The sequence below is a fragment of the Henckelia pumila genome, chromosome 4 (genome assembly GCF_033568475.1).
Source record: "Henckelia pumila isolate YLH828 chromosome 4, ASM3356847v2, whole genome shotgun sequence".
Taxonomy (NCBI): Eukaryota; Viridiplantae; Streptophyta; class Magnoliopsida; order Lamiales; family Gesneriaceae; genus Henckelia; species Henckelia pumila.
This window is the reverse complement of record NC_133123.1, coordinates 35,898,283-35,918,520: the sequence shown is the minus strand read 5'-3', so window position 1 is coordinate 35,918,520 and position 20,238 is coordinate 35,898,283. Positions and strand designations below refer to the sequence as shown.

The window sequence follows — 20,238 nt, the reverse complement described above, 5'->3', positions numbered from 1 at the left end:
TTTTTTTAAAAAAAATACGATCTTTATGTTACTAATTACAAAAATAAAACAAATATATCGATGGTTAACACGTAAAAAAAATATTTTTAATAGCACTGAAGTTGTTGAGGTGAATCCTAGTAATAAAAATATTCCTAACGTGATCAAATATTCAAATTTGGGTCACAGCAAGTTTACAACAAATATGAAATGTTGATATAAATCTTCAAACGCTGTATCAACTTCCCAGTTCGTCATATACTGAACAACATAGTAGCGATAATACACATCATAGAGGAGGAGGTAGATGCGTTGCATGTGTATGACGAAGAAAGATCACGAGAAAAAACGACGAGAGATGGTTTTCGTACCCAAATGGCAAGAAGCCTAATGGCCCTAACAGGACCAACAGATAATTTACACGACCTCTCCTCACATTAGGTCTAAACTGCACGGCTTGGCGCGTGACATGTTTACAACCTGATTCTAATAACCATGACTCGGAAATGGAACCAGAGACATTGTTGTATGAAAACAGATGAGAAACGATACATGAGAATGGTATTGGAGGCAAATTCTTTGCAGTTCTGGTAAACTCATTATTTTACAACTCAACAGGGCTTCCAAGTACCTGATTGGGAACTATGGCAGGCGTGGATGTTGTTGATTGGCAGACGGGCTGGTCACGCCTCGCGAATTCATGCTTGCGTTTCTTAGAAGTCTGCGGAACTCTGATAAGCTGATTTTCCCATCTTTGTCGATATCTGCTTCTTCTAGGAGCGGATCAACCGAGTTCCTCAGACACGTGTGCTGCAACACAACAAAGAAGCACAAGTTGAGGCTTTGAATGAAAAGACAGACAACATTTCACAAAATTTTTATATTTTGTGAATGGTGTAAGAATGGATACTTCATGCTGCTCGTCTGTATTTTTGGTTCTTGGAATATGGTACCGTGACTTAAACGGGATAAACACACATACTAACCATTCTAAGTTCATCTGGAGTTATAAATCCATCTCCATCCACATCGAATTTTTCAAAGGCGACTCTTGATCTTTGCTGCCATTTTTCTGAATTATGCTCCTCCAACTGATGAACGTGTAGCGTAGCCGCAACGAACTCGGTGAAATCCACAAGTCCATCGGTATTGCTATCGATCTGCTCACACCCCACAGTGTATATATATTAGCAATCTACAAAGTTGCCAAATGCGAAAATACCTGTGCTAACTAAGGGTGAAGTTCACATCCCGGTTTAAGATAAACGTACCGCTTGAAGGATCTCAAGAACACGCGAGTCTTTCATTTTCCAAGGAAGATCTTTTGCCAGTGCCTAGAAATTCAAGTCAAACATGTGATGAACAAAACATGATCCTTAGCAAATAGATGAATGGTCTGGAAACTTGAAAAAACTTTTTAAACTGATTCTGTTTCGTTTGTCTTAGCAAATTTTTTTCATCTACCAGCAATAAAAGATTCAAAGTGGTGAATCACAGTTATAAACAGCATCTCATTTCATGCGCCAAATCTTGTCATTCCGCAACAGAATCACACTTCTATCTAGTCTCAGAAATTTTCCTAACACTTTGACACTTTTTACCAGTTGGGGACAATCATATAACAATCACATCACATTTCAAGCATACAATCCAAACAATATCTCAAATTTCCACAACTTGACAAACACCAACATTTCCAAAAATTATTCCCCACAAAAAGTTCTGCAGCCAAGCAAAGCAAACACCACCTGAAGTCCTTCGAGAAGCTCTAGTTAACTATTATCTAAACTAAAGTAAAACCTTGATAAATACCCACATAATCATACCGAAACTACATCTTATAGTTGAAATTTTTATAATAGCCTTCACCAGTATTCATTTTTTAAAATAGCCTTGCATGCTTTAAAAATCCCAAAACACCCTTTCGTTACCTTTTCTTCATCTCAATTTCTTAATAGTAGAAATAAATTTACTCCATATTTAAAAAATAAATAAAAATTCCCCCTATCAATTTATTCTACTAGAAAATGAATTTTTTTTAATTATATATTTTTTCTATTTGACACACATACTTTCCCCATCCCTCGTTGAAAAATGACAAGTTTATGATTTAAGATTTTAAATTTTCCTAAAATAGCTTTTAATTTCACTGAAAATACATCCTAGTATTTAATTTTTAACATTTGAAGTTTTGCTTTAAGTTTACCTACAATGTGAAATGTGAATTATATAATGCATTATTTATTTATTATTATTTTATTATTAAAATGAAAATTACCATCATTATGTTTAATAATTTATACTGTTTATGATTATTCATTTTTTTATTAATTTATTTTTGTTATTAATTATTATTATTATTATTACTATTTTTTATTTGAAAAAATTATTTAAAAAAACAAAGAATAATTTCCACAACTTTATTTGAGATGGTAGATTCACATTTTCAAAAAATGGGAATGATTACTTATAAATAAAAAATCCTACAACTATTCATTAATTTACACTCAAAGTTTTAATTTTATTAACTTTTTACTATTAATATAAATATAAAATAAATAAATAAATAAATGAATAATAAATTTGATATAAGAACAAACATGCAAGTATTACACAATGAAACAAAAAATATATCAAATTAAATATGTAGTAGTTCCATAATTATAGTATCATATCAATACATTTTGTATTCTCGAAAAATGGCCTGAAGGATATAATTGGAACTTAACATAAATAAAATATGTAGTAGTTCCATTAATTTATACTAATAAGAAACATTTCATTAAGTTTTACTATTAATATAAATTAAATAAATAAACAATAAATTTGATATAAAAATAAATACGCAAGTATATTACACAAATGAAACAAAAAAAATAATAATAAAATATGTAGTAGTTCTATAATTATAGTATCATATCAATACGTTTGTATTAACTAAAGATGGCCTAAAGGATATAATTGGAACTTGCAAAGTTCACCATAGGAATTTATAGAAGGCCGTTTTAGAAATTCCCCTACAGAAAAACTAACCTGTCTCATTTCTTCAAGGCTAATGGCACCACTTTTATCCACGTCAATGGCATCAAATTGGTCTCGAAGATCGGCAATCTCCTCCTCGTCAAGTGTGCTAGCCAGTGCCTAGAACATTAAATTTGATTCTCATGAAGTCCCATGCAAAAAAATTATTTATATATTTATAGAATAAGGAGTTTAACAGAAGAGGTAGAATTACACGAAGAGCGAACTGTTTTAATCGGCTGTAATTCACAAATTGCCGCATGCTGGACAGAATAGAAATGTCAAGAGGGATTTCCGAAGCTTCGCCTCCTTCTCGAACCCATACATGAGCTGTAACATGTTAACAGGATAAGTAAGTATGCCATCAAGAACACAGGTATCCAGATACTTTGTCAGAAACATGGCCGCATAACTTTCCAAGTAATCGTATACAAATAATTCAACCATCCGAAGTTGTATAATTCATTGTCAAATGTGGCATAAAAAGGCAGTATCATGCTGCTGTACTAACTCCAGAAAAAAGTGCAAGTGATTCCACTTTCAGAACGCCATACGTTAGAGACAGAGTAGTTCCTTCAATTACATGTTTCTAAATTAACATATAAGAATGATATTTTCACATATTATATGTTGCAAAAGTACAGTAAAAAAGGTATTTCAGTAGGTTCATTTTTCTGTATTACCAACGAATTATGTGGACGCAAAAAAATAAAAGAAAAATATGTTAATGGATATCAAGAATATCATAAACGCTAAATATGAAAAGCATATTCAAGAGAGACAAATTAGTTATTTGAGAATCAGCACAACATACATAAGGCCTGGGCAGCAGTAAGTCGGGCTCGTGGGTCTTTTACAAGTAACTTCTTTACAAAATCTTTAGCAGCATTGCTTATTGTTGGCCATGGCTTACGCCGAAAGTCAGGCTTGTTTCTCAGAACCTGTTAACAAAAAAGATTCATTTGAATAATTGGATCCTGCAACATTTCAGAGCAATATAACTACAATTGTAATACCCCACCTCTTTAAAAATGCCGTCCTCGGTTTTGTCCCAGAAGGGTCGCCGGCCGCAAAGCAAAATATATGTGATTACACCAATGCTCCACACGTCCGACTCAGGACCAGATTTGCGCTTTAGCACTTCTGGAGCGACATAATAAGCACTCCCAACAATGTCTTGGAATTTCTTTCCTAAATTCATTAAATTTGAAAATTTTTAAGGGATAAGAAAACAATAAAGAAACCCTCAAAGTAAAATAGTTTGAAACTTTAATGTATCGGAGTCATTAGATAAAAATGTCTCAATAAATTGGACAATAACAAATCTAAAGCCAATTACCTGGTCTTATGAAGTCTGAAAGACCAAAGTCTGTGGCCTTCAGGGATGAATCCTCTTTCGGTGACTTAAATAAAAAGTTCTGAGGGAAAATACATGTTAGAACATTACGCAGCAGTTTGATCCTAACTAGAAGATAAATAATTTTCACATGTACCTCTGGCTTCATATCACGGTGTACCATACCATGTAAATGGCATTCCGCGGCAACTTTTAGCATTTGCCTCACGATAATCGCTGCATCTTTCTCCGTGTAGCGGCTGTCCTTTCTGTTAAACAAAACACCATTAAGTCCCACTGGTACAGCTTCAACAAAAAATCTTCATCTATCGACACTTACTTTGACAAGATGCGGTCTAACAATTCTCCACCTTCACATAGCCTAAAGTACACAAAATTTGACAATAAGTCATTCACATAATGTTCAAAAAAGGCAGCATAATGCATGAAAATATTTGAAACTGACATCTGAAATTTGGATGCCAAAACTTACTCCATCACTATATATACATATGAATCATCTTCAAAAGCATTATAGAACTGAACCACATTTTCGTGACCTGTTAATGCTTTCAATATCTTGACCTCTCGCTTGACATCCTCCACAGCAATGGGAAGAACCATCTGCAAGGTATTCAAGATTTTGTTCGGTACAGATTTTTCACAATGAAAGGATAAATGCACACAATAACTTCAGTAAAAAAAATTTATTCTTTCTTCAAGTGCATGAGCAAGTACAAAAAAATGGTAACTTAGATATAGACAAATTTGAGTAGGTGCTACAGAGTACAAGTTCCATACTAGCAGAACCATCAATTTATCATATTTTTCTGTCAAATTTACATTTTCTTTCTGAAAATAAAAGGTAGGAAAGGCGAAACAATAGGCATCAATAACATCAGAAGAGGTGAATAGGTTGAATATTCTCTGGGAAACTAGCCTCTTACCTTTAGCTAGATATGAATCACTCAGAGATCTAATCAACTTATGCACCAATATTCACTTCAATATCAATTTCAGCTAACAAAGTTATTGACTTCAACATGACTGATCAATAATCATGGGTTCATCGATTGGCTGAAAAGGAAACTCTCCCCTCTCATATCCCTTTTTGTTTGAAATCGTAGCAAGCTTCTAAAGAAAATACTCAACAGGTGTAAAATTAACCATCGAACATGGTAAATCTAAAAGCTACATTCAGAAAAGGTTCAAGTTTCAGAGTTGTTGTGATGGATGTTTGGTTGATACACCAGAAATAACTATCAAAAAAACATTTAAGATAGATACTAATTCAGAGATATTCTTATATAAGTTTATTGGCACAAATCAGTATCCTGAATGACTTGATTATTGACCACACAAGCACCTAAAAGGAACGGAAAATATAAGGTAAGATCACATGACTTGAGAGCCCAGCATAGATGTTACTGAATATCCCATAGCAAGCCTATGCCTTAGATCTTACTTTTGATGTAAAAATGCCAAAAGATTAGATCATTCCCACTGAACCATTCATCTGAATCATCTATATATTCCCCTAAAATTTAGCATTCCTGTAAAATAAAAAAATAGAGGATGGAATCGGGAATGCAACACCTAATATTGTAAAACCAATCCTCATTTAGCTAATTGCTATGAACCTGATAAATTCATTGAACAAAACATGAATTGAAATAAAGAATCGGACAAAAACCACCTTTTTCTTTTCTATTCTCTTGACAGCAACACGATCCCCATCAGATTTATCTATGGCAGCATACGTATACCCAAATTGACCATGTCCCAACAATTTCCCAATTGTGTATCTCGCATCAAAATCCTTATCATACCCAAAATCCGTTCTTTTCCCACAGGGGATGACTCCACTCGGCTTTTTAGAACCGCTCTTATGAACCTGGTGAGATTGCCTCTGTTGTTGATTTTTATGGTTTTCTTTCGTCTTACGATGATTATAACGAGGACCCTCTTGTTTTCCCTGGGTGACCGTAGAAGGGGTCGCCGACTGTTGCTTGGCGGCGGCGGCGGAGTGGCGCTGGTTGTTGGCTGCGGTGGAAGGGGTGTTGCTATTGGAACCACTCACCTTGGAGGTGGAAAAACAGCTACCCATTATGAAGAAATGGGATATGAAGCTAAAGATTCCAACTTTTGGGCTTTTCAAATCAAAGATTCTCAATATCCGAACAAGAATCCAACAGGGCAATGATGATCACGTAAAAAAAACATACAACTATCAACAATATATAGACAAAAGAAAGATCATATGAGGAGAAAATGCGAAGGATGGGGAGGGTAATATAATTGAATTCCTGAGGAAAGCTTAAAGCAGATAGGAGGAAGAAGGGAAGAAGGAGATGGTGGTGGTCACGGTCAAAGAAAATATTGGCGAAATGAAAAATGGAGAGGAGAGAGAAAGGGGGGGATTGTAAAAAGCTCCCCGCTTTCTTGATTGTTTCATTGCCTTAATGTTTTGTTTTGGTCTTTGCCTCATTTTTTACTTGCCTCATTCGCATATCCTAATCCTATACATAAGGAAAGGTCAATGGCCAAGTCACCAACCTCGTTGACTATACAAACTCTCTCTCTCTCTCTTGTTTTTCTTTATTACAATTACAAACTCAATTCATATTATATAATAAAAAAAATTTCTTGATGGCATTAGATTGTTCAATGGTAGCGTCTTACGAACTATAAATCCAATCTAAACGTATTATTTGATATGTCAAAAGCATAAATTCAATCTAAATTTATTATAAATATGAATAAGTTTGATCTGTTTCACATGAAACTAATTATTGAATAAATTGTTCATTCAATTTCTATCAAGTGTCAATTGTTACGTACTTTTATAAAAAAACTACGATATATCAATGTCATGCATGATTTTACTGGGAAATTCAAAACATAAAATTAATCATCCAAATTAAGTCAATCCAAACCAAATCGAAATTAGTGGTTCGATTTTGTTTATGGTTGTGAATAATTCGTGATTTGGTTGGGTATGAAAGTTTGCAACACCGATAAAATATGGTTTGATTTGAATTATTATCTAAAATAGAAACAAAATGTAGTTGACATCCCTTTTAACATCCGTGGTAACCCAGATATTCGGGTTAAATCCATTTGCTGGTAAAACTTGTACAAACTTGAAGTTTACTCTAATTTAATTTTCGTCGTCCACTTGAACATTTTATGGTTCATTTAAAAATTATAGTGATAGTCTTTGAAATAAACTAATTTTCTCTTTTTAATGCTGTTATACTTGTCTAAATGGTGTCACGTAAGTTTTTTTTAGGAATAATAACAGTATAAATACTTAGAGGTATTAAAATGGGTCAGTGGGGATGGGTTAACCCGCAACCCATCAAAATCCGCCTGTTGGCGGGCCGGGCCGGGTCGGACCACTATTTAAGCAGGTTAGAAAATTATCAACCCAACTCGTCTATTTGACGGTGCGGGGCGGGCCGACCCACCAATTTTAATTATACTTGACGGGATGGGATGGATTAGTCTGCAACCCACCACTTGGCGAGGTGAAACGAGTGACCCACTATTTAGACGGGTTGAAAATTTATCAACCCGTTTATATAGAAGTGTGGGGCGGGTCCAACTCATTTGACCACTCTCTAAATAGTTGTCTAAAATGTGTTATATTATTATATAATAAATATTGAGACCACTATTTGAGACAAACACAAGTACTCCAAATGAAAATCCACAACAGTCATTCTAATTCTGAATTTGAAACTGACGACCAAGTTTTTGGATGCTAAACAGATGTATATATGAGTTCAGAAGCATAACAAGCTCAAGAAAGCCAATTCAAAAATAATAATAACTGAATTGATATTTTCGACAACTCGAGTATCATTTTCATAAAATGACGACGAATACAAAATAATTGTTATAAAAACTCACAGTAAACTCTATTCGCACAGACTCCGGCTTGATACGTCGCAAAAGAATCATATCTCAATAAAATATCTATAATTGTTACTCGTATTATTCTTCATTTATATATTCCATCCATATTGTTGAGAAAAAACGTGTTGCATACATAAGTAACATGACTTTATAAAACCTCAACAATCTATTTTAATATTTCTTGATTATGACATTACTTGCAATTCGAGAATCAAACATTGTGACTTTAATTATGATCATATCTACCGTAGGATTAAACATTTGTCGTTTATAAAAGCATATTGAAATTATGATATTTAAAAGAAAAACTATATTTTTGGTCTTGTTATTTGCACTCTTTTCACTTTTGGTTATGTTAATAGTGAATTTTTATTTTCAGTCATGTAATTTGTATGTTTTTTTTCTATTTTTGGTCATATTAGAATGAATTTTCATTTTTAGTCGTTCTTTAACTTGTATATTGTTTGCAATTTTGGTCTTTTAACTTGTAATTAATTATTTTCATTTTGATATTTTTTATCGGTTATAAAAGGATCGAAAATTAAAAAAAAATACAAGTTAAATGATGAAAAATGAAAATATTTAATATACAAGTTAGATGACTAAAAATGAAATTCACCATAACATGACCCAAATGCAAAAAAAAAAAAATGCAAATTACATGGTTAAAAATACAAATTCGTCATTAAATGGATAAAAAAAAAGTAGTTCTCCTATTTTCGAAACCGTATAGTAGTTTAAGCACCGTATGTTGATCGTTCCCAAAAATTATTTACAACTAAACAAAAAATATATAAATTTTGTTAAATGATATAGCACTTATGTATTTTCATAAAACTATAGCTAAAATTTGTATTCACCAATTACATCATTCTACGGCCGACAATGAGCGCACATTAATATCTTCAAATTATTGGACCGAGTTCTTTTGAAACTTACCTGAAACCACACACACATATGTGTGTAGACATTTCCTTTTGAAGATTTAATCAATCTAAGATATATATACATGGTAAGTACTCCATTTTAATGCCTTTTCAAGTTGAGAAATCTTCTTTAGGGTTTAGGAGACAAAGTTTAATAAGATATATGGTAATTAATGGCTAGAATATTCTTGATTTATTTGTTTTACCAAGTCAAAATTATATAGTGTAATAATATATAATTTGGTTTTCAATAATAATGATATGATAATGACGTGAAATGACTAAATTTGGAATTTCCCACATTTATTTTATTTTATTTATTGTATGCTTGAATAATCAAAGGTGTAAGTGCGTAACTAAAACTAAAAACACATTTCAAAAGCGTGTTGCCACAGTAACAAGCCGAGGCAATCGTGAAGCAAAATATTTGTTGTTGCTTGCCTTCTCGCTAACACGCTTTAGGGAAAAAGGGTGAATTGGTTTTTTTAAAAAATTAAGTATTACTTTTTTATTTTTTTATATACATATGCATTCGTCATTCATCGTATACTAGTAATCTTCGCACGCAAAAAATCACGTACATGAATAGTGTACGTCACATCTGAAAAAAAAAATTAATATTTTTTATGCTTTTAAATTGAAATAATAAAGTTGAAAATGATAATAAAAAAACAGTAGATAAAAATTGTATTGAAATCTAAAAGAATGAGCATTTTTTTTCATCCAGTAAAATGATAGTAAAATGATCGAAATGGTAATCTTAGGCACCGTTTTGTTCACCATATTACTAATATATGTATAACTCATCACATCTCATCTCACGTTCTTCTCATCATATTATTTATCTATATATTAACTATTTATTTTACATCAATCAAATCATTAATTATTTATCTCACATCAATCAAATCATTGAATTCAAATTACTATATTACCCTTTATAAATAATATAATTTTTATTTTATTTATTATTAAAAAGACAAAATAATCATTTAACATTTTTATATAAAATTTAATCAATCAAATCAAATAAACCATAATCCATCAATCAAATTTAATACTATTTTAACTATCATTTCTTATTTATTTTTTATTACAATATAGTACTTATCTATATATTACTTATCATACCTCAAACCAAACCATGCCTTAAAGGATTAATACATAATTATATAGTATAGATTTTGAAAACATAAATTAGATATAGAAAATCCCTTGTTTATATATTTAGATTAGATTCAATCATCACTACAATCAGTTTCATCTAGGGGTGTTTATTCGGGCGGTTTGGACCGAACCGAACCGAAATTTCGGTTAAACCAAAATTTCGGTTCTCCGAAAAGCCAAACCAAAAACCGAACCGAATTGGGCGGTTCGGTTCTGTTTTTAGCCGAAATTATTTCGGTTTTTCGGTTTTTAGGTTTTTTTGTTCTCTAAAAATCGGTTTTTTGAAAAAAAAAATTAAAATGCATTTTTTTTAAAAAAAAAAAAAAAACTAAATATTTTTAGTTATTTGAATATTTTTTTGGAAAAACATTAATGGTTAAATCAAATATTTGTGATTTAATACTTCAAAAAATATATTTTAAAATAACTACACTTAGAACAAAAAAATTGCTAACGTTTTTAATTTCAATAATAATAATTTACGAATTTATAAAAATAATGTAATATATAATGCAAATATGTGTATATATAATATAATAAAATAACTTCATTAATTTTTAATTATTTATATTTCAAAAATCAATATTTTTTAAAATCACTAAATCAATACATTTTTCAAGTTGAATCCATAATTCAAGTATGTTTGAATAATTAGATAAGTAATTAAACCAATTATGTTTTTTTTTAAATAACGAATGATGACTTTTGTTCTTTCAGTTTTTCAATAAAATTAATTTTATGGGCACACAATATTGATGTACATATTAATTAATTGGTAAAAAAATTCAAATTCAAAAACAAAAAAAAAAAACCAAAAAAAAAAACAAAAAAAAAACGGTTTTTCGGTTTGGTTCGGTTAACTGCGAAAAAAACCGAACCGAACCGAAAAACCGAAAATCCGAAAACCGAACCAAATTTTCGGTTTGGTTTTCGGTTCGAACCGAATTTTCGGTTTCGATTCGAATCGGACGATTATCCGAACCGTGAACACCCCTAGTTTCATCGTTCAAAAAATCCCGAACTTTAATCGTGGTCTTTGTTAACGGTTTCAATTTCACTGTTCATATTTTATATATAATATAATATTCTAAATAAACACATGTTGGATGGTACATACATAATTAGCTACTATGGTTAATAGAATGCAACAAATGTAAAAACAAAATAATCTATGAAATCATATTTGTAAACAAAAACAAAAACAAACTGTATTTTATATAAGATAACTATAAGAGGATCATCGTGATCATTGGCTCCAAGAAACTTATAAACAAACTTTCTCATTACAATAAAAAAAGTAGAACTATAACTAACATTTTCGTTGAATCTCATTATTCTCATCAATCGAATTTGTTCCAACTAATCGAAGCGTAGGGGAATAAAACGAATGTGTTTATTAACAGATTTGTAACAACAACAGAAACTAAAAAACAAAAACTTGTAACAATATTTGTAGGAACAAAAACCTAAATGAACGGATCCTGTAACAATTTATATATATGTGACATAATAAACATGATTATATTTTAAAATAACCAAATCAAGAGACAAATAGAGGCTCGAATCATATACCAAAACTACAACAATTAATAAACAAAATACAATGTATATTTAAGAGCAAACCGATATAGATAATAGATTTATCGATTGTCGCTAGAAATTGATGAACGACACACGTACGTTGAAATATATAATATTTTAAGCATTTGAACCCGAAACAAAAAAGGATCCAGAGATCGAGATGGAAACAAAACCAACCGAGGCCTAAAAAGATTTATAATTTTCGTAAAATAGATTCATCTTTTCCATTATTTGCTTTGAAGATCAAAAAACTGCTCAAAATCGTAAAATTAATTCTACATGTAAAATTACGATTATATTTTTGTATAATAATTAAACTCATGCGATAATTAGGTTTGAATTTCTTTAAAAAAAACTGTAAAACCACGTCGTGATCACCCTCATATGACACATTCTCATCCATGTACATATGTATATAAGGCAATCTCCAATGCAACACCAATTTGGTGTATTACACCAAATTAGTGTTGCAATATCTACTCCAATCCAGCGCTATTTTCAGTGCCAGGTTGGAGTAGATGAACAGTGTTGCTTTTTTTTTTTAATTTTTTTTTCTTTTTCTTCTTTTTGTTTGTAATTAATTCTTTAAGTATTTAAATAAATAAAATTAAATTCGTAAATTAAATAATAATTTTAATAAATAAAATTAAATATTTTAAAATTTTTAACATAATTCTTAAAATATATGTAATTAAAAATTTTAATTCATTAATATTTTTATATATAAATTATTATTTTAGATAATATCGATATTTTAATTATTGTGTTTAAAAATATTTTGTGGAATAAATTAATTGTTGTAAATAAAATAATAAAGAATATTTCGAGAATATTCTTTTTTAGTGTAGAGTTTAGAGTTAATGGATTGGAGATGAGTGTTGTATTTGGTGTAGAAATTACACTATTTTAAAGTTAGTGTTACACTAAGATAGCGTAATGGGTTGGAGATGGCCTAAGTATAATAGTACATGTATATATGCGAAACATCAAACTAGCGTCCGTATTTATGTATATATATATATATATATATTCTATAATTCTATTATATTTTACTATATTATTAAGGTAATGTTTGGGAGAGCTTCTAGGAAGCACTTATCAGCTTTTCCTTCACAAAATTTCACAAAATTTTAATATTTTGTGAAGAAAAAGTTGATAAGTGATTCCTAAAAGCTCTTCCAAAATGTGCGTGGTTTATAAAACTGTCTTTGGTGTCATGGTAATTTTTTTAAATTTTCTCATTATACCCCTACACCCCACACTAACCGACAAAAACTATGTCCATGCCACATTTTCTCCCACTTTTTATCGGTTTTTTTCTCTAACCTTCTTCCTTATCTTCCATTTTTTTTCTCGGTCAAACTCAAATTTCCTCTGCCGGCACCTTTATCAAGTTGGAGTTTTTACCAAATTATATATTTACGAGACACGCATCGCGTGTGTCATGGTGGCTTGTATTATATAATATATTACTCTATTATAATAACTACCTTTGAGATACCAAAATATCTTATTCAATAATTACTTCTTTTTATCCACTATCCCACTAAAAACTCATGTTTTGCTTTAAAAAAAAACTACACATAAATTTTTTTTTGTTTTATACATACGTGCATTTTTTACCAGTTTAAATTAAATACGATACATTAATACAACCGAATTAATTACATATTCGTGGACATTTAAAGTTCATTCTCCTTGCGGATATGAACGAAGACAATCCATGAACTTTCGAACATATTCAGATATAGCATATAAAATTGATAGCTACAAATTGGACCCTTAATTTTTAAGTTAAATAAATTTCAGTCATTCTAAAATCCCACAGAATCAAAAAATCAAAATTTTTATTATATATATAAAAAAAAGCTCTTTTTTTTAAAAAAGAAGAAGAATTAAAGAAACAATCAATTTTATTTATTTATAACACGCCTCCTATTTGCAGCATTATTTAGTGTGTCGTCCATTCTTTAAAACATGTTTCTGTGTTGACTTTGATAATCTGACGCAACTAAACTATATATTTTGATTAAATGGAGTGAGACTATGCTACATCTGGTGGAGCTAAGCCTTTAGATCAAGGGAGGACCCACATGATAACATATGGGTCTCACATGTTTTTATGTGGGCCTTATTGATCCAAGGGCTATGCTGCACCTGGAGAGTCTATTTTTTTAAAAAATTAATTAAGTCACGCGTTTACATAACTTTAACAATCTGACAAAAATTTTTATATTATATATTGATTTAATATTAAGATTTAAGAATGTTGTCTTTTATAATATAATTTTAAAATAGTACAGTTAATATTGCTAAAGAGTAATTCTTTTTAGGCCATATTATATTATTAGTTGATAACCAGTTTTTTTAAAAAAAATACATAAAAGACAATGGGTGAGAAACATTTATCCCATTGAATACATCAAATCGAGATGAAGAATGTACATAAAATGACTGTTCTTCACAATTGTTTCCAAAAATAAAAATAAAAATTGAGTAGCATTCACACTTGTGAAAGCTACACGCAATTAACACAGACGAATATAAATATATAATTCTAGTCAAGCTATTGAATATTTAATTATTATAGTTAAATATAGCAATTAATGCCTTGCCCTTATCTTGTATAGATATTTTTTTAAAAAAATAAGCATAATTTTTTTAAAATTTTTGAATTGACCTGCTAAGTATTTATATATTTTTTGTACACAGTAAATATTCAAAAAAAATGCAAAATTCATCTGAATAAAAAGTTTCTTGTGTTTGTAAGTTGTTTAAGAGAAATTTGTGTATGTCATTTATTTCCTTTAAGATTTATCATTTTTTTTAAAAAAAAATTAGTTTGAGTGAGTTTTGGGAAAATTAATGACGAAACTTGAGACGAAATGTCTGTATTAATAAGTGGTGTGTATAACATATTTCTTATTAAAAAAATATTTGAAATTAAAGTCTGAACTCTAACCAATCATGCGTGTGAATGGGGAGGTACATAATATTAAATTATATACGTTAGAAAATTATTGCATAAAATGGGCCGACTCTGAACACTAATGACTGTAGGACATGAGGTATATGATTGTTTAAGAAGTTTTTAAATGAGAGATGATATGATAATTTCGGATTTCGATATTATTTAGATTTATTTAGATAAAATCTAAATAGATATGTGCATTGATAAATTTGTGATAACAATGTTTTTAATAACAAATATTATACAAATTTGGGTAACTTTGACATTGAATAAACAGACCGATAATGATTAAGGACATCAAATTTAATAATATATACTAGTTACGAAACACACATATTGTGTGTGTAATATAATATATAATATTAAAATTTTGTGGGTATACTGTTATAAGCACAAAACATTAAGCACACAAAATCAATTGAAAGAGGAAACAAAAAGAATTAAAATTCAGGAAAGTAATAGAGAAGAAATGTGTTTTTAGTTTGGTCCATGTGGATGGGCAATTGAAGAGAAAATGAGATTCAGAGGGGAGAAACTGCAGGAAGCCTGCAAGGTGAAAATTTGGTTGCAATCAAGAGGTAAATTTAAAAGGAAATTTTGATATCCTCATACTATACCAAAAACAATTTTTATAGGGGTATCAAGTATTATAATATAGTATAGAAGTATACATATATTAGTAACATCACACGTCATTTTCACGTACTTATATAATTTAATTTAATTATTTGAAAAAGATATTTTGAAAAAACATGCGAGTTTTGAAATATAAAACAGAGAAGTTAAAGAATAAATGAGAAGAAAATGAATGAGATATTTAAATATTACTAATAAGCGTATACCATCAAAGTTACAAAACATAGTAAAATTGAAATAAGCTTTTGGTGTCACGTAGAACCTTCAAAACAGGTTAGATCCGTCGAGCTAACCTGCACCGCTATGAAAAATTAACGGATTGAGTTATGATTATACTGACCCGTTTAGAGACGAGCCTAAATGGACACGCCCAAACGTGCAGCGGATTCTAACAAGATAGGAGAGTCGTGGTCGACGGACTGATTCTCAAATATTGGAAATGTATGAAATAACTATAGACATTAAAAACACAAATTAACTTCATAGTATGAATTCTTCACAGATTGGAGCTTTGGAGAAAACCTGCCAAAACCACAGGGAATAACTAACAAATTCGAACAACAGTTTCCCGAATAATGACAACATTGGTTCACAGAAGTAGAACATCAATAAGATATTCGAAAAACAAATGTGAAAATGTTCTGTTATTGGCAGCAAGAAAAATTGAAGTACGACCTGATTAAAAGAATCAAATAAGGGGGATAGTTCCTAACAACTGATGAAATCAGAACCTGCCGACGTATACCTGGAAGAATCTATCATGAATTGATTGAATTCTAATTCTCAAGAATATCAAACAGCCAGTTTACAGAAAGATCAGATGCAGCAAACTAAAAGCAACACAAAACATTTGATAAATGATATATATATCTTTAGGCCAATATATTACTTGAAAGTTTCAAATTTTTGATGACCCAAATCGTTTTCCATTGTAAATGATGAACCCCAATGGATCAAGAAAACAATAACAGAGCTCACTGCACGAATATAGGAGTTACTGAGCAGGCAAAAGACAGGAAAATAACAAGTACATTGGCAAACAAACTGCTTGCCTGCATAACATTGAACATCAAATAATATACGATACAAAAAAAGAAAGAATGGATGTTTTCCTCCACTTGTACAGCAAATCACATTAAGCTACACTTGCAGTTTAACAACAAATTACATGCATCTCATGTCGAAAATACAAAAGTGAAAAGTCAGTCTAGTTCAACTAGAAATCCATAGACATGCAATATCGTCCGTAAAACTATCAATTATCAGGTTTACCACATTCCCCTCAGGAGGAACATAATTCAGGGAAAAAACTACAATATATTAACAGCAGAAAACCATCCATTACCACACTTGCCGTCGTAAAAGTGATAAACCGAATTTTCTGAAGGCCATATAAGACATCACACGCGCAATGCTGTTCCATAACCAACTCAATAGGCCAAGGACACTCTCCTCTTGCATATCTACATCATGCTGACAGTCTTTTGGTTCATATTGAGTCATCAGTATCATCAGAATCACTCCCATCGGGCTCCACACCAATCAACCCAGCTTCAGGCACAACAGGCTTTGATAAAGGTGCAGCAATCGATCTCTTGCTTGCACTACGGACATTTTCATCGTATTCATCTTGCTCAGCCATTTCAACACGTAACCAACAGGTCAAGGAGTACGGAAATAGAGTCGTCAACTCACATGCATTTAATAAAACACAGCATCTCAATTTTGGTGACTCATAGGGATCAATAGAGTTCTATGTTACCAAAGAGTCGAGAAACTGAAAAAAGGAATTTGATGATAGGCTATAATAAAATGGGCTTCATCCATATAGTGGATTCTGGCTACACCTAGAGAATCGAAATGTCCTTCCATGACCATAAAGTCTTTTCAATAGAAACTGGCAATGAGTATTTTGACATATGATTGGCTTTTCCTGCTTACACCACAGTAATTTTCCAGGAACTCATATACACATGCAATCATCATGCCCAAAAACCCACACACAGCAAAAAGACACACAAACACAAACACAAACACAAACACAAACACAAACAAAGAGAGATATATATAGAGAGAGAGTGTCAAAAAAATACAAAGGATATCAATATTCTCGACTGTTCCACCAGCCATGATGTTCTGTAAATCTTTCTCTACACGGCGTACGACCTCAGGCTGCAAAATGTAAACAGAGACGCAGTTAGCACATAATTCAAAAATTATATTGTAGTTTACAAACACATGATAGAAATAATTTAAAATTTAAATTTGTACATATTGGATAAGATCAGTTTAGGTGATCTAATAGGATACGTTATTCTCTATTTTTGTTAAGCTAGGATTTTTATAAGCCTTGATTATTGGGATTTATGCAATATATTGTATATTCAACAATTCCTTTATCTCCTTTGACTTCTACACACGTCAATTAGAATCAAGCTACACCAATGCTAAATAATTTACAGCAGGAGCTAATAGAACACCCTAGAAATGTAACTCTCTACTCTGTTCCGGACAAAAACTGAATATAAAGTGGCAGATAAAATTTAACTGGCTTAAAGTTACTAGTACATTTAAATCTGGCTCTCGGCGGAATCTTCTCCTCCGAGCATCCCTCATCGGTGGTGTAAGTCCGTGTCTGTGTTCTATTGATTCAGGAACATTGTCACCGTCCTCTCTCACCATAATCATCTGCACAACACTCTATAGTTAAAAAGCCGAATCACAGCTGAAGCAGACAAGATTGATGATTAATCAGGAGAAGTAGACCTACTTGACCAATGTCTGCAGTTTTAATCAACACATTGTCGTCATAAGTTTTGTATGATTCCACAACAGTGGGAAGATCCAAGAGAGAAGCAGAGAAGTGGTCATTTCCTATAACAAATTTACCAGTCCTTCCATCCTCTGATATAAAGATAAGCCATATAGCAGCAAACATTGCCAAGCAACATCAACGACCTCTCACGCAATTGTAAACTCAAAAAACATTAAATTCAAATTCAATGGCCCACTGTAAATATCCCCAAAATTTCCCTTCTAAATCAATATTTACAAATCAGCAAAAAGGGTTGATCATTTGCTAGTTACTCTGCGAAGACTTAGTGGTAAAAAATGAGAGTGACATAGGCTCCCTTAAAGAGAGTAGTAGGAAAGAGTGAATTGATTAGGACAATAGTAAATACTTCACGGGTCGTTTGAAATGACATCTGTAAATAAACAATATCAATTTTCATGTATAAATGAATTTTCCTTTCAGCAAATTTATTGGCACGAGAAAACAGAGAGAGAACAATTGAAAGAACATGGTATTATAAAGGATTTAGATGGTCATCATCTTTTGAAGACAAGGATGACAATGGCGGCAAATTTCCAGGATGGATTATTAAAAATTTTTAAAAAATGAAACATAACCATAATTTGAGAGCTAAAAAGCTATCATTCTACTTCTTCCCTTTTTTTTTTGCTTGAAAAATGACCAATAGCAAGCAGGATTAGTAAATAACACTAAAATAGTTGCGACCCAAGGAAATCATCTTTTACCTAAAAGAGCTCTGAAATCATTTCATTTTACATTTCTCAGGACTAAGACAAAAAGGCTCTATAAATGAAATGCATAGTCAACTGATAGGAAGCACACGGTCTAATCAAAATGCATAGTCTCTAAACTTATAAAAAGTCAAACGGAGTATCAAGTCCACAGTCTCTTAGAAAACAACAATAACTCACGCAGAGCCCATAAGCAAGGTCCAAAATCCACAACACTGACTTATCTTTAATTTCACATGTTTCGAGTTCGTTTTCCAATGGAATTATCAAAACCTGTGATTGTGATACCAATCCCCAACAAGGGCCAAACACACAAAAGCAACAAAGGTTCAAAGATTAAAAAATAACGATAGTGGGCGAGGGTGAGGAAAAGGTGAGTTGTTGCGAGACCAACCGGAAAAGGATAAATCCATGGACTTGTCTTCGGAAGAAGAAGCAGGGTCATTCAACAGCTGCTCTATCCTCTCCGCAATAGCTGACGGCACTCTGAGTATGAATTGCTCCTCCATTGCTGTTATTTTTACTCCACTTGGTCCCCACAACTGTTTACTCGACAATTACACGAATAGGAATAGTGGGTTTCACAAGCATTCAAACAATTTCAAACCAATCACGGTAAATTCCAGCGATATCACAAACATAATTAAGGATGAATCGAACATGGACATCAAAAAACAAAAGACCCAATTTTTACACCCTAATTGTAACCACGCATATCCGCAGACATGTATGAATGATTCCTTCGTCGCTGACAAAATACCTCAAAAAGCAGAATCTCGCAAAGGGAATAGACCAGCTCCTGCGATTTACGGTTGCTTTTGTAAATTTTGCACAAGAGTCAAATATATACACAACCGTCGGGAGTATGTAAATTGTAATGTTTGGTGTTCCATATTTTTATTTTTATTTATTTATTTTTTATTTTATTTTGATACGTAGAATCAAGAATATATACACTCTTTCGATTAAATTAAGGTGTACGATATAAAGGGTTACGATAAATGCGATGTACCAAAGTGTTCGATTTTTTTTTCCCCATCGATATGATATATTAAAATGTTCAATTTTTTTCCATCGATATGCATATGCATAATCCGAAAAAACGATTGTTTCATAAAAAAACTAGATTCCTACATCACAATTAATGATCGAAG

General features: G+C 31.4%; 2 protein-coding genes across 4 annotated transcripts; both read right to left on the bottom strand.

The window, feature by feature from the left end:
• Window positions 1-72: 72 nt before the first annotated feature.
• LOC140894474 (calcium-dependent protein kinase 18-like) lies at window positions 73-6,785 on the bottom strand. The gene is made up of 12 exons (XM_073302975.1): window positions 6,033-6,785; window positions 4,830-4,960; window positions 4,677-4,718; window positions 4,494-4,605; window positions 4,340-4,418; window positions 4,022-4,191; window positions 3,815-3,941; window positions 3,215-3,330; window positions 3,013-3,120; window positions 1,251-1,313; window positions 966-1,139; window positions 73-789 (listed from the first exon to the last, which is right to left on the bottom strand). Exons 1-12 carry the CDS (start codon window positions 6,441-6,443, stop codon window positions 622-624), a joined length of 1,701 nt encoding a protein of 566 aa, XP_073159076.1. The 5' UTR covers window positions 6,444-6,785; the 3' UTR covers window positions 73-621.
• Window positions 6,786-16,631: 9,846 nt separating this feature from the next.
• LOC140864207 (transcription initiation factor TFIID subunit 7) lies at window positions 16,632-19,944 on the bottom strand. 3 transcript variants are annotated; one of them, XM_073268212.1, is made up of 6 exons: window positions 19,845-19,944; window positions 19,479-19,626; window positions 18,309-18,442; window positions 18,107-18,226; window positions 17,641-17,710; window positions 16,632-17,188 (listed from the first exon to the last, which is right to left on the bottom strand). In XM_073268212.1, the coding sequence occupies exons 2-6, from the start codon at window positions 19,591-19,593 to the stop codon at window positions 17,028-17,030; spliced, it is 600 nt and encodes a 199-aa protein (XP_073124313.1). In that variant the 5' UTR covers window positions 19,594-19,626; window positions 19,845-19,944; the 3' UTR covers window positions 16,632-17,027. The 3 variants fall into 3 exon arrangements, with proteins under 3 accessions (XP_073124313.1, XP_073124314.1, XP_073124312.1); XM_073268213.1 differs by having other exon boundaries at window positions 18,309-18,412; window positions 19,479-19,906; XM_073268211.1 differs by having other exon boundaries at window positions 19,479-19,905.
• Window positions 19,945-20,238: the final 294 nt, after the last annotated feature.